The 14,008-nt window shown below is 38.9% G+C and overlaps 2 protein-coding genes across 2 annotated transcripts in view; one reads left to right on the forward strand and one right to left on the reverse strand.

Moving 5' to 3' along the window:
* Nucleotides 1-14,008, forward strand: part of top2b (DNA topoisomerase II beta) — a 505,727-nt gene that overhangs the window by 111,719 nt on the left and 380,000 nt on the right. The gene's annotated exons all lie outside the window — the stretch shown is intronic.
* Nucleotides 1-14,008, reverse strand: part of LOC140275173 (retinoic acid receptor beta-like) — a 155,934-nt gene that overhangs the window by 52,992 nt on the left and 88,934 nt on the right. Inside the window, exon 4 of the mRNA XM_072370584.1 lies at nt 9,135-9,295. Coding sequence (XP_072226685.1) covers nt 9,135-9,295 — 161 coding nt within the window. The remainder of the gene's footprint in view (nt 1-9,134; nt 9,296-14,008) is intronic.

Consider the following 14,008-nt stretch of genomic DNA (forward strand, 5'->3'; position numbering starts at 1 on the left):
ATTTGTAAAGCTTTTTTATTCATTATGGGGAAACTGCTGTTATCATACTGCTGGTGTGTTGCGTGGTACTGTATAGCAAAATGATGCTGTGCTCGGCGGGAAACTTTAGTTATATTAACTGTGGTATTTCAGCCCTCCGGAGCAGTTTCAGGCCTAGCAATGTGCGCAACAAAGATCAGTATACTTCAAAACGAGTCAGAGGCATAATATCTTAAGGTTTACAAACTTCTTTTGTTACTTTAAGCTAATAACATGAAAAAAGAAGGTGGTAAATCTAGTGTCCAATAAGTGAAATCAAATTGCAAGTGTGGGTTAGAGTCGGTTTGACCCATAATCAAATATATTATATATATATACACATATGGGTGATCTGCATAAAGCTTGACTGTCAGATAATCATCTCGCGTTCGAACAGTCCAGTTGATGGGCAGTTGTAATGGATTTTGCTTCCTTCTCTCCTTTGCAGCTTGAATAGTGATGCAGTATGTGCAATTCCACTGGAAATCCAGATGAAAACATCAACTCAAAGGTGAAGCACAGTGGAGGCTGCATCATAATTTGGGCCTCCTTTGCAGCCTCTGGGACAGAAAAGCTCACCAGTTTTATAGGATGATTTTCAGGATGATGTTTGGCAGGCTTTGCAGCTGAGGCTCAGTTGAAGCTGGTTGATGCAACAGGACAATGACCCTAACGTCAGAGGGAATAGAGTCGCTTAGCCCCAAGCCCATTAAGAATGCTGCTGTATGGCTAAATGAGAGATCATGTCAGGCATCCAAACAATAAGTATGAGCTCAAACACTACTGTGAAAAAGTATGGTCCAAATTCCTACTGTTTTTTCTAAAATCTGCATATCCTGCACAGTAGTCTACTTAGTTACAGTTAGAAAGCATTATAAATGGCAGTCTGAGAAGAGACTTAACTCTCCACTGCTGACTCAGACAACAGAAAATTTTCTAATTATTGACTCTGTTAAATAATTGAGTATAGCAATGTTTTAACCACACTTTAGGTGATCACAGAGCAGAGTTTGCAATGACAGAACACAGCCAGAATGAGAAAAAAAGAGGGGAAAGAAAGGGAGAGTGAAGGCCAACATGAGAAGATAATGTGACAGACACATTGATGCAGACAGAACAGAAATTAACAACGGCTGGGGGCTTGTTTGGGTGTAAGCAAGGTAAAAGTTGTGTTCTACTATATAAAGCATCTGATTATTTTTTGTTTGTTTTGTGATGGTTTACACTGAAATATCTAATCTTTCCTGCATGACTGACTCTCCACATGCAGCAAGGGCACACAGATGCTAACCCACTGAGCAAGAGCAGGTATTTATACAGTGTATACAGTGTGCACTGACTTGACACAAGAAAAGCAAAACAATTGAAAAGTGACTGCTTTTACCAGAACAGGGGTTTGTACTGTAAAGCATGTGATATTCATTGTCCAACTTTAGAAAGCAGAACAATTGAAAACACACTAAACTTTTTCACAATAGTGGTTATCACTCAACAATGCAACCACCACAACTTTAAGTTTCATTGGCAAAAGGAGAGGAGTGACAATTATCCTGTTTGTGTCCTTTGCAACACCTAGAATTTCTACAACTCTTGATTCTGTACCTCACATCTGTATATTTAGCACAAAATAATTTAAACCTGCTTCCTTTTTTTCCAGTACTTTCCTTAACTTTTTCTGTTTTTTTTTTCAAATATGTTTATTGGGAAACCAATAACATAACAGAGAAATTAACAGTCGACAGTTATGTTTCCTTTGTTTTTTACAGAAGGAGAAAAAGCAATCCCTGACAAAAAAGACTAATGTTAAAAATTAATAGCAAGTAAACAAGCAGTGCCCTGCATCAACAAAATGGATAAAACAAAAGGACAGGACAAAAAAAGAAAAAGACAACAGTGCGTACCCTATGCACTATTTTAAATTGAATCAAACAGTGTCAGGTGTTTCTAGAACATTGATGGATGTGCTCCAAACTCTCCTCCCACACATTGGGAGGTATTAGGGCTCCGAACTCTCTTTCCCACTCCTCTTTTATCCTGTCCATCTTAGGAAGGTACATGTTTTGTAGTATCTCATATAGCTGCAAGATTATGTAGCGTAGTTTGGGGAATAGATTAAATAAACTCTCAAGCTTGTCTGGGTTTGCCTTCTCGAAATTAGGGAGGTGTGTTCTGACATAATTCCTAATCTGAAGATATCTGAAAAACCTAATCACTCGGTAAATTAAACCTTTCTTGGAGTTGCTGGGAAGAGGCCAATGTCCCCTCTATGTATAGGTTACGTTTCCAGGTGGAAAAGGTCTCATCCAGAGCTGAGGGAGTAAAAGGTAGCATAGGTAGCAGGAATGAAACTGCCTTAAGTTTGAGATGATTCCTCAGTTGTTTCTAAATCTTAATTAAAGCATAAATTACAGGGTTATGTTTAAAACAAGATCTAACAGAATAAGGTAGGCAGTCTTCCTAGCCCATCATAGGGTATTGGGTTGGCATCTAACCAATACATGGAGCGCATCCCAGTGGCCCAGTAATATAAAATAAAATTAGGCAGTGCCAACCCCCTATTAGTTTTGTGTTTACAAAGATGGTCCTTCTTTATTCTATGAGACTTGTAATTCCATACAAAGGGGAGAATGATTGAGTCCAATTTAATGAAAAAAGATTTGGCAAGGTAAATAGGTTGGTTTTGAAAAAGATAAAGTAGTTGAGGGAGAAAAATCATCTTAATAGCATTCACTCTGCCCAGCAGAGAAATGGGGAGTGTTTTCCAAAATTGTATATTATTTGCTAACTTATTTAACAGAGTGGGGAAATTGGCCTTTTTAAAGATCATTATACTTCTTGGTAATTACCATCTCCAAATAAGTTAAACTGTCTGATGCTATTCTGAGAGGAAACTATTTGTGCCAATCTTGATCTGTAACTTGTACTGTTAGTAGCTCACTTTTGCCCCAGTTAATCTTTTACCCCGAGAAACTACCAAACAGTTGAAATGTTTTCAAAATTGAAAGAATTGTAATCCTAGGCGGCATGACAAATAACAAAATGTCATTCACGTACAATGATATTTTATTCTTGGTGTATTCTATATTGTAACTAGGGCTGGGCGATATGGCCTAAAATCAATATCACGATATATTGAGCAGTTCACCTCGATAACGATAAATGGACGATAACTATCACCACCCCTTGCGCAAAAAAATGTTTGCCAAAGTTTAAAAATGGCCTACATTATACAATTGAACACACACAAACACAGACTATAACAGCCATTCATCGCCCAAAGATATCCCCATTAAAAACTGCACACTTACCGATTGCCAGGTGCAGCCTGTGCCCAAAACATTGCACCCATATCCAGTTATTGAGCTCGGCAGCTTTCACAATATTTGCGCCATTGTCAGTTGTTTTGGTGACAAGGTCCTCTTCTCTGATGTCTCACGCTGACCGCATTGTTCTCAAACCCTGTTCCCTCCCGTGTGATCAGATAGAAAATATGTCATCTCGAGCACTCTGTTGCACAGTTTCCATTTCTCATCGATGTAATGCACTGTCAGAGTGATATAGGGGTCCATAGTGCGACTGGACCAGAGATCGGATGTGGCTGCAACTTGCTTAATATATCTCAACTCAGCAGCGACCTTTTCTCTCTGCTGGCAATCAGTTTTTGAAAAATACTTTCGCGATGTCAGGCTGTATCTCTTGTCGACGGTTTTCATGAGGTGTTTGAACCCCTTGTGCTCCACTGTAGCAATGGGAGACATGTCTTTAGCTATATGGTAGCCTTTGGCATTAGTGATTTTGATTCCATTTTTTTATGTGTGTTCATATTGTTGAGTATTAGCAAATGCTTCCATTAATGACTGCTGCCTGGAGGCACGTTTTGCTGGTCCTCCTAAACTCTTGTCGCTTTGAGCTTTTCTTACTTCTTCGAATTCAACCACATGATTGTATTACAGGTGGTGGAAAAGGTTAGCTGTATTGCCCTGGCTGGTGACAGCAGTCTTTTTGCACAAATTCGATTTTACATTTTTCTGAGCAGTATCCTCCCCGTTGAAACCAAAATGTTTGCCACACGATTGAAGACGCGTTTTTCTTGGGAACAAGCTGCTGCTCTTCCTCCTCTTCGGCCAGTTCTACCTCCGCCGCCGGTGTTGCAGCTGCTGCTTCGACATTTGAACTGTCCTCCATTTCGTCACCCTCTCTTCCCCTTCTTGTTACAGACTGGATGGGGTGGAGTCACGTGACTACATAAGCTGTACTACGTGTGCCGCGTCTTAAAGGGACATGAACAAAGCCTACCTACACACACAGCCAAAAGACAAAAAACACTTGGCAGTTTTTTTTTTTTGTTTGTTTTTTTTTAAAAACACCGACTATACAGACATGGGCAAAATGAATTCAGTTATCGTCGTAAATTTCGGTTACGGTAAAATTTCGGTTTATTGCCCAAGCCTAATTGTAATGTATATCTGGATGTGGACGAATAGTCTCGACCAGCGGTTCTCTGGCTAACACAAACAATAGAGGGCAAAGTGGGCAGCCCTGCCTCATGCCCCTACCCAGCCAGAAAGGATCAGAAAGAGTTTTATTAGTAAGTATTCTGGCCCGGGGGCTATTGTAGAAGAGCTTAGTCCAGGACACAAATTTATCACCGCAGTTGAACTTCTGCAAGACCGAGAATAAGTTTGCCCATTCGAACAGGTCAAATGCTTTTTCAGCATCTAAATTGAGGATAATAAGGTCCTTTTGGGGAAGTCTGGGAGAGTGCATGATAATTACGTGAGCTGAAACGATTAAGCTCTCCTCTGATTAGCTATTGAGCTGTCAAATAAAAAGGGATATTTTTTCATGTCTCCTTCAAAAGAAACAAGAGTTGAGCACCCTAAAATGAGGAAAAAGCAAATAAATGGTCATCTCCATGGTCAGTGAGTAATTTTACTATAAAGAGTAACTACTCATTCTACTTGATTTATTATATAGTCTGGTCATCAATTTCTCTTGGTAATATTCATTTTCACAAATTATTTCCAATTACGTCTACTTTATGGCATATTCCATCAAGAGGTAAAATTTAATGAACTCAACACATAAAGCAGATTTTTGTTTCAAATTAAACAGATGAGCTATTGGAAGGATTTTATATTTATCTAAGAAAGATGAAATTGAACTACTCAGTGACTCACAAAATAATTATTTGATATAGGACCCTTTGTAACCTTTTCATAGTCACCTCCGTTAGCGGAGCTTTGCGTTCGTTAATATTAAAGTTTCATAGTTCCTCCTCTAGTGGAGCAATTTTGTGTTATTGTTCTTAAAGATCTTTGTGGTGCTGTTAAAGGCGTGCTTATAGTTAATTGTTAAATTTCATAGTGCCTCTGCTTTTTTTTTTATAAGAACATCTTTTGTTTAAGTCTGCCTCAATAGGAGAGCGTGAGAGTTTATTTGTTATCTTTCATAGCCTTTCAGTTTTCCTCCTGGAGTGGAGAGAGTTTTTGGTTATTGATAACTTTCATAGCTGCACTCTCCTCATCCATAGTTATGCTCAGGAGTTTCACAGCCTCTTTGCTTTGCTCTGTGTGGAGATCCTCAACCTGCTGTATATTATAAATGAACACTTTTGCCTTGAAACCGACCCTGCACTTGTGTCCTGAGGCTGTGACACAAACTGGGAAATATTATCATGAAAAGGTGCTAACTGACTAAAATGTTTTGTAACTAATTAAAGATACAGAATTTGGAGTCACAAAACAGAAAAAAAATAAAAATAAAATCACAAAGAGCAGGCAGTCAAGATCCATTTCAGATAGTTACCATGTAAGAAAAGTGTTGGTGGAGGGTTTCAAACGCTGTCCCATCATGTGACAAGTAAGAAGTATACTTGAGCAAATACCCCACTTTTAAAGTACTAATTTTACAGCCGTTTTAAACCAAGTACGGAGAAATAACATTGATTTTGATCATGTGTTAGAAGGAAGTGAACTTTACACCCCTAAACCTACTGGGGAAAAAAAAGCAGCTGGAAAAATGACAACCTAATAAGACACCTTTTAGAGAAAATCCAATGTGTACTCAGTATATTGGCAAGTCTGAGCCAAGCCTCAGAAGCTCTTTGAGTATATGAGGGCTTGAACACAGCAGTTCCCCACCATCCCACTGAGGTGACTGCACAGACAGCTGGAGCAACCCCTCTGCCTCAAAACATATCCATGCCCGAGGTTGTTACTGTGAGGCAGTTAAGAGTGCAACTGCTGGAAACTGTCACAAGCAAAGAATCTATTATGTGGCTACCCGACAGAGAGAAAGGGGGGAATTGGGGAACAGTTAAGAGAGAGACTGAGATCATTAAATATGATCGGGGTTAAGTGAGAAGCACATTAAAGCCCTGCTTAAATCACAGGCAACGAGCTGCAGTCAACACAACTGCACTATGGACGCACATTCCACAGATTGACGTCCGATTTTATGGGGATGGAGGTGGCAGTAGTGCTACACAATCGTGTATTTGTGCATGTCTGTGTGTGTAAGACAGTCTGTTTGCTCAGTGTACATATGTTGGGTAAGGTGGCGGTGGCTGATATTAAAGCATCTTATCCTGTTCCTCCCTCTGGGTGGAGAGGGAAAGCATGGATAATTGAATAGAAGGAAACAAGGAAGATGCCAGGGAATTCTAATTTAATTTAAGAACATTCATCCAAACAAATTAGACAAGTTGTTACATTAAAAAAGGTTGGTGTAGAAACAAGTGCTCTGCAGTACATCAGCAGGCTTGCATGTACAGATGCAAAAAGTGGAAAGGCAGTAACAGCAGCCTGCACCTGTAACAGATGGTGACAGTGGACAAACTCTAATGTAGCTCTAATGTGTTCTGCACAGCAGCTGCTGCTGCCTGAAGCCTGTCTGGAGCCTCCCTGGCCTCCTTGAAAAGTGCTACTCTTTTATTTCATCTTTGAAACTGTCTTATTTTTCCATCACTGTCAATAAAGCACTATTCATTGTACACTAAGCCCTTTCACTCGCATAGCTATCTCTGCTAACCCAGCAATGAATTCCTAAAACACTGCAGACTAGGATTTTAATATTTCAATACATAATTGAAGAATTTAACCTAATCTAGGGGCGTGAGAGCTCCTTTTCTGTTTCTGATGAGGAGAACTCAAAAGCCGCATCAAGAGCCAATCGCTTGTATTAATGAGAAACTTCTCACAGTCTATGAGCAAGTACAATTACCACTGATCCAGATTAAGGCTTTATCTCAGGCCTTACTGCCACTCCAACAAACAAACAACACTGGCTTGTATCATAAATGGGAAATTATAATTTTACTACTTTGATCTCTCATCTTCAGTTTAGGATTTTGCCTCAGTACAGGCTGTTTATTTGGTAAATCAGGAAATGTCTCATGGGAGAAGGAATGGGATGAGGATGAAAAAGAGAAGCGATTAAGAGCTTTGTGTTGGGATTGAAAAGGGGAAAAAATGCACAGTTATGGAGATGGAAGCTCACTGTAAAGTGAGACAACAGCAGGCACTGTATACAGCTGCGCATAGTAGAGAGCTAAAAGCAGCACTCTATGCCAGTTTGCTCCACTTTAGCATCTCTGCTCTGAAATTTATAGTCAGCTACTGAACGTAGTTCATCAAAGCAATAAGAGAGACATTACTTCATATTATAGCTGCCATTTTACGTCTTTATTTTAGTATAAACAATATGATTGACAGGCGTTGGGAGATTTATAAAACTAACTTGTACCTAACATGTACCTCCTCCCTCTTGCTTCCAAACGCTCTGATCAGAAGAGTGTCTTTGGAGTGCTGGTGTCAATCATAGTTCACTCTGGTTGTATTTAATCTGTATGCAAGTAATCTTAAAAACAAACACATACCAGACACTGTCAGCTCCCTGTACAATGCTGCCAAGCTAACATGTCAATCAAAGCGGTGCTCTCTACTTGCTATTGAGCCATCAACCATCATGGAGCTCCAAACATTCGCCTGTCAAAGCATACACAGTCTTCTCCACTCAGTTTGGGTTTGAATGTGTCACGATCGATGGGAAGGTAGGACCCAGATGCAGTTCTCTAGTTCAAAAAACAAGGTTTATTCTCCAAAAACAAGACGGGGAGCAAAGGCAAAAACAAAGCGCGGCAGAGCCGGATTCAAAATACTTAAACATGAAAACAAAACTATGACTAAACAAAGAAACCGGACTACGAATAAATACTTTGACTATGGCTATGAATACTATGGAAAAACAAGGCAAGACTATGAGGCAGGAAAACCAGACTTCTCTGTGCAACGCATGGAGGGATTGTGAGGATTCTGCGATGAATGAAAGTAAACCAGGAAGCTAAATACTGTGAGGGGAGTGATCAGTGACATGAGGTGCAGCTGTGAACAATTAGACAGGTGACGTGAGTGAACTGAACGTGACAGGGGAAAAACATGACTAGAACATAACATGGTTAAACAAACTGTGACATAACAATACAAACTAATAGTGCAGACTGTGACAGAATGGGTTGGAGTATAAAGCTGTCACAGACCTTGACAAGGTTTCTAGATCTGCATATGCATTTACGAAGGCAAATCATAACACAAGTTGCATTTATTCAAGACTCAAAAAACTGAAGGCAGCCACAACTTTATTTGTATTTGATCTTTTTCATACTTAGTCATGTTAAAAATGATCCCTCTGTACCTCAGTTTATTCTTAATTTATTAAAACTTTAAGAAATCGATAAAGTAATGATTTCCACTGCAATGTATTGTGATAAACAAATCTTATTACCATTCCTGGATGTCATGATGTGTTAACTGTTGTGATTTTTTTTTTAACTTTCTTTCCGTCACACCTGATCAAATCAATAACTAATGAGCAATGAGTAAGAAGTGTTGGTGAGGATAAGTCTGAACAGACAGTATCATACATCTGAGTATAGTACAAAAGATTGATTATCATAATAATGATGGCAAGTTTGTAAGGCTGGATCAAAGAAGCAGTGTCATGAGCAATTCAGAGTCATATAAACTTATTTATGAAAGTACAGCCAACCTTCTATTGATCAACTATGTATGTGTGCAGAGAGATATCTTTCAGGCTCCTCAGAATATTACACTCACTGTGGTGTATTTGCCAAGCTGGCAGAGGGAGGGGAAAGTTTCCTGATGAGCCTTACGAATCTTTTCAATAATGGTCTCCAGATCTGCTGTCAGCTCGTAGCTCTCTGCCAATTCCGGCTTTGGACTCTCCTTCTTCTTCTTATTCCGATCATTTCGAACAGCTGGAGAAAGCAAATGATCTGGATTAGTCTAAATAATTAAAATGGGATGACTTTGCTCGTGAGTACATGAGGATAAAAAATTATGGAATTGGTAATGAGCATATCTCATTTTAAGTTTTTAGTAATGAAGCAAGCTAGTAAGTTATAAACTCAGCACTCATAAAGGAGCAGGTAGCTTCAAGTAAGCTCAACCAGGTGCTTTTAGTTTGGTGCTGCTGAAAAAGTCTCATAAAGGAAGAAAGAAAAAATTACTTTAAAAATACAAGTGCCAAAACATGAATTGCATGATTTGTGAAATCATTTGAGATTCACAAAGTGTGAATTTCACATTAAGGCGGTTTAGGGAGTGACTTTATGACAAATCTGACGTTAAAGTCTTAATTGTTATGTAAAGACATTTGTAGACACTGTTTTTTTAAAAAAGTCAAATAAATGTTTTAAAAATGCATTTTTTTCTTAGTTCCATTAAAAGAGAGATAAAATCACAAAAAGACTGACACACAAATTTTGTCACCAAGAAACTTCTGAAAAGAAACTTCTTACTTGCTGACATATGAAGGCACAACAGTACTGTTCATACCATATTTTAAATGACTACAGTCATTTACTAGAAATAACAACACTACCTAAGCAAAAAGGTAACTTGTGTCCTGAAACATCCAAGGAAGGCATTTTGTACTTGTTCTTGTTTAGAGCCCGCTTAACTGAAAAGCATTCCAGGTTACCACCACTTAAATTTGTTCCAAATAGTTCAGATGTCCTCGCGTCTAAAGTCAAACAGCAACTGTGAGGAATCTAAAATATGAAACAGACTTAGTTTATATATACATGGTTCTTACCAGGTCTTTAAATGAGGTAAATACAACTTCAGATGAACAACAAAAAATGGCACATTGCACCTTCCTATTATTTAGTTAACCAAAAGTAACCCAAAATGCAGATGTCTGTTCTTACTTTGTACGGAGGAATTAAGAGAGTATGTATCAGCCAGCTGCTGCAAATCAAATCCACTCAATTAATTGATCATCAGGGAGTGTGAGCATCTCTACAGAAGCTGAAGTTTTGGCTGTTTGCTGGTCTGGAGCATTCAGATGTGTGTTAACACAATGCCAAGAGGAGCAAGGAGGAAAAATGTTAGCAAGTATCCTAAGCATGCAATTATTGTTGCCCATCAGTTAGGAAAGGGTTATAAGCCATTTCCGAACTATTTGGACTCAACTGGGAGAAAGATTTTTCACAAGTGTTAAACAAGGCAGTTGCCGCTCTTCCCATCAGTGACTGTTCCAGGAAGTACTCCCTAAGGTAAAACTGTAAAATTTCCAATAGCTATAACTCAGACTCCATACTACATACTTGAGTTAGTATGTCAACTGTCATGACAGTACAGTTAGAAAAAGTATGGTATGTTAGGAGGGATTCCTATGAGGGATAGGAATCCATATCTTCCCTAAAAACAACATGACAGAATAGTTTATGTTTACAAAGTTACATCTGAATAAACCACAAAATAAGAACAATGTCTTCTGGACAGACGACCAAAGTTGAGATTTTCTTGGACATAATGCACAGCTCCACATTTTCCAAGCAATTTAATGGGTTGTACTTAGTTTTAACACACTGCTTCTGTATTTGGCTTATTTTTGTTGAATCATGTGTTGTTCTTCATGTGAAGTTGTCTGTCCTACTATGTAAAACCTTATAACCGAGACATGATGTACTCAATCTGATACATGACTGTAGATCTTCCCTTATATGGCCTGCTTGTCTGTCTGTCTGTCTGCCCGCCTGCCTGTCTATATCTTACAAATCTTATCAGTAGACTGAGCATTGCTTTGTCCCATTCTAGTTCTATTAACCATTAACAGATGGAGTCTTGTCACATTCTTCACATCTTAAGCTATATACAGATCCCTGGAAAAACAACCGATTTCACAAGATGACAAAAATGATGAACAACAAAGAATCACAAGTGACAAGCACAGACAAAAGCTTCACTGGTCGTAAGTCAGAATGGCACCAGTTTTAATTTTCAACTCAAAATGGCCGACTTCCTGTGGACCCGGTCCTATGATGTCAAGAGGCTTTTTTGTGTGTCTGGGCTTGACGAAGGCATGTACCGAATTTCGTCCAGCTACTCAAAACCAAGCCCCACGTCACAGATATTTATTGATTTTCTAGGGGGTGCTATAGAGCAACTATGACGCAACTACAGTAAAACAAAATGGCGCACCAGGCCTGATGCGCATGCCAAAATTGGTGAGTTTTCACGCAAGGGAAAGCACTGAAAAATGCGATCATAGTGCAAAGAATAATAATAATAATAATAATAATAATAATAATAATAATAATAACTAGAAAATGTCTGGAAATTTTGATATGGGCATGCCCTACTGCCCATTTCTGCCCCCTTGCTGCTTTGCTTATGAGGTTACAATATGTTGTGGTCCAAATCGTCCCGAGTCTTTAAATGTTTGAACGATGTGTGTACGATAAACTATGGCCAAGCAAAAGGCTTCCGAATTCAGCATGTGTGTTCAATAGCATTAAAGTTACGATAGAATTAACGTTGAAAATTCTCAAAAATTGTAAATGCCACCCCAATGAGACTTTAGGATGTTGTAGTCCAAACCTTCCCGAGTCTTTAAAAGTTTGAACGATGTCTGTACGATAAAGTTTGGCCGAGCAAAGCCTCTCCAAAATCAGCATGTCAATCATTAGCATTAAAATTATGACCAATTTAAAGTGTCACATTTCAAAAACCGTAGTAGCCAGCATAACGAGACGCTAATATGTTGTAGTCCAAAGCGTCCCGTGTGTTTGACAATTTGAACGATGTCTCTACATTATAGTGCGGCCGAGCAAAAGTCCTCCAAAAATCGGCATAATAACCTCATAGCATCAGGTAATAGAGCATGTCTACGTGATGTAACGTTAGCATTTTAGGCTTCTCTGCAAAATGCTAATGATGCTAGTATGTTAGCATTTTAGCATGATGTTAGCATCTGCTGGTTCTGTCTAAGTTGGTTCTGGTTATGTCTGAGGTGGCTCTGGTTATATCGCATTCACTCTGAGGCTCCCCCTTAGGAATGCATAGGATTTGTGTTGCCACGGTAACAAGCCTCATGTTAACGGTTGGGCAAATTTTAACGTTAAATTTCTCAGAAACCGTAATAGCCAGCATAATGAGACTGAAATATGTTGTAGTACAACGTGTCCCGGGATGGGGAACATTTGAACGATTTTTCTACAATGACCTGTTGCCTAGCAACAAGCGTCCAAAATCAAATTTACACTTTTTAAAAAATTTAAACTTGGCTATCGCAAAAACCGGAACAGCTAGCGTAACGAGGCTTAATGACCATTTAGTACGAAGCGACCCAAGTGTTTGAACGCACGAATGATGTCTCTACGATAAAGTTGGGCCAGGCAATAGGCGTCCAAATTTCTTCGCTTCCTGGCTTCTACCGTTAACATGGTAACGCTTTTGATTGAGACAAGTAAGGCCCATCGAGGCACGATGGAGACGCACGTAATGATGTATGCATTACGTGGGTTGCGAGTTTCGGTTCGGGCCGAATTAACAGATTAATTTTTTTCGTTTTCGTGGTAACAAAATGTTCAGAAGCCTCATAGATCCCTGGAAAAAAAAAATCCTGACCATTTCATTGGGATGACGCGACAAAAAAATAAATAAATAAAAAAATTTAATCACAGCTTCATGAGATTTTAATATGTTGTCGTGGAATATATTAATGATGTCGCTACGACAACATGTTGCCTAGCAACAAGCGGCCAAAGTCAAAATGACAGTTTTAAAAAATTCAAAGTTCAAAATCTCAAAAAGCGTAATAATTCGCATAATGAGGTTGTACGGGCGCTTAGTACCCATCAGCCTGAGTCTTTGAAAGTTTGAACGATGTCTCTACGATAAAGTATAGCCGAGCGATAAGCGCGCAAATTTTCCACCTTTTTTCCGGTTTTCGGCACCTAGCGTTGCCACGGTAACACTTTTGAAGAATAAAAGTAATGCCCATCGAGGCATCGTGGAGACGCACGTATTGATGTATGCCATGCGTGGCTTCACATTGCGGTTCGAGCCGCATTAACGGACGAAAAAACGTGCGGAATAATAATAAAAAGAAAAGGGAAACTTTTCTAGATACTAATAAATTGCCTTCTTTTTTCATGTTTTTTCGGCCATGTTTTTTTTTTTTTAGGATTTTTTTATATATATTAGAGCGGGGCCATAATATACACCCGCTGCTTGGCAGCGGGCTTTTTACGACTTTAGCTTGTTAGCAAAATGCTAGCTAAAGTAGCCGAATTTTACATGTAAAATGTTTTTTTTCTCATTTTTTCAGACTTTTTTTTTTTTCGCAATTTTGTTTCAGGGAACTTCTTGCCATGCGCCCACTGCTCCGCAAAGGGTGTTTACTTTTTTTTACCTAGTGAAAGGCTGAATTGCAAAAATGCCAGAAACAAAATCTAAATATTAGCCTAGCAAACAGGTTTTTTCAAATTTATTTATTCATTTATTTCGCAATATGGGCCTAACATAAAGGGTTTTTCCGAATTTCATCGTACGTCTTTTTTTTTCTGCATATTTTTTTCAGGTATGTTCTTGGCACACACTCCCTGCTCTGCAGGGTGTGTTTATTTTTTTTACCTCCTTATAGGCGATGGTGAAAAACGCAGGGGGTATTTACTTTTATT

The sequence above is a fragment of the Leuresthes tenuis genome, unplaced genomic scaffold (assembly GCF_036924035.1).
Source record: "Leuresthes tenuis unplaced genomic scaffold, fLeuTen1.0.hap1 SCAF_18, whole genome shotgun sequence".
NCBI lineage: Eukaryota > Metazoa > Chordata > Actinopteri > Atheriniformes > Atherinopsidae > Leuresthes > Leuresthes tenuis.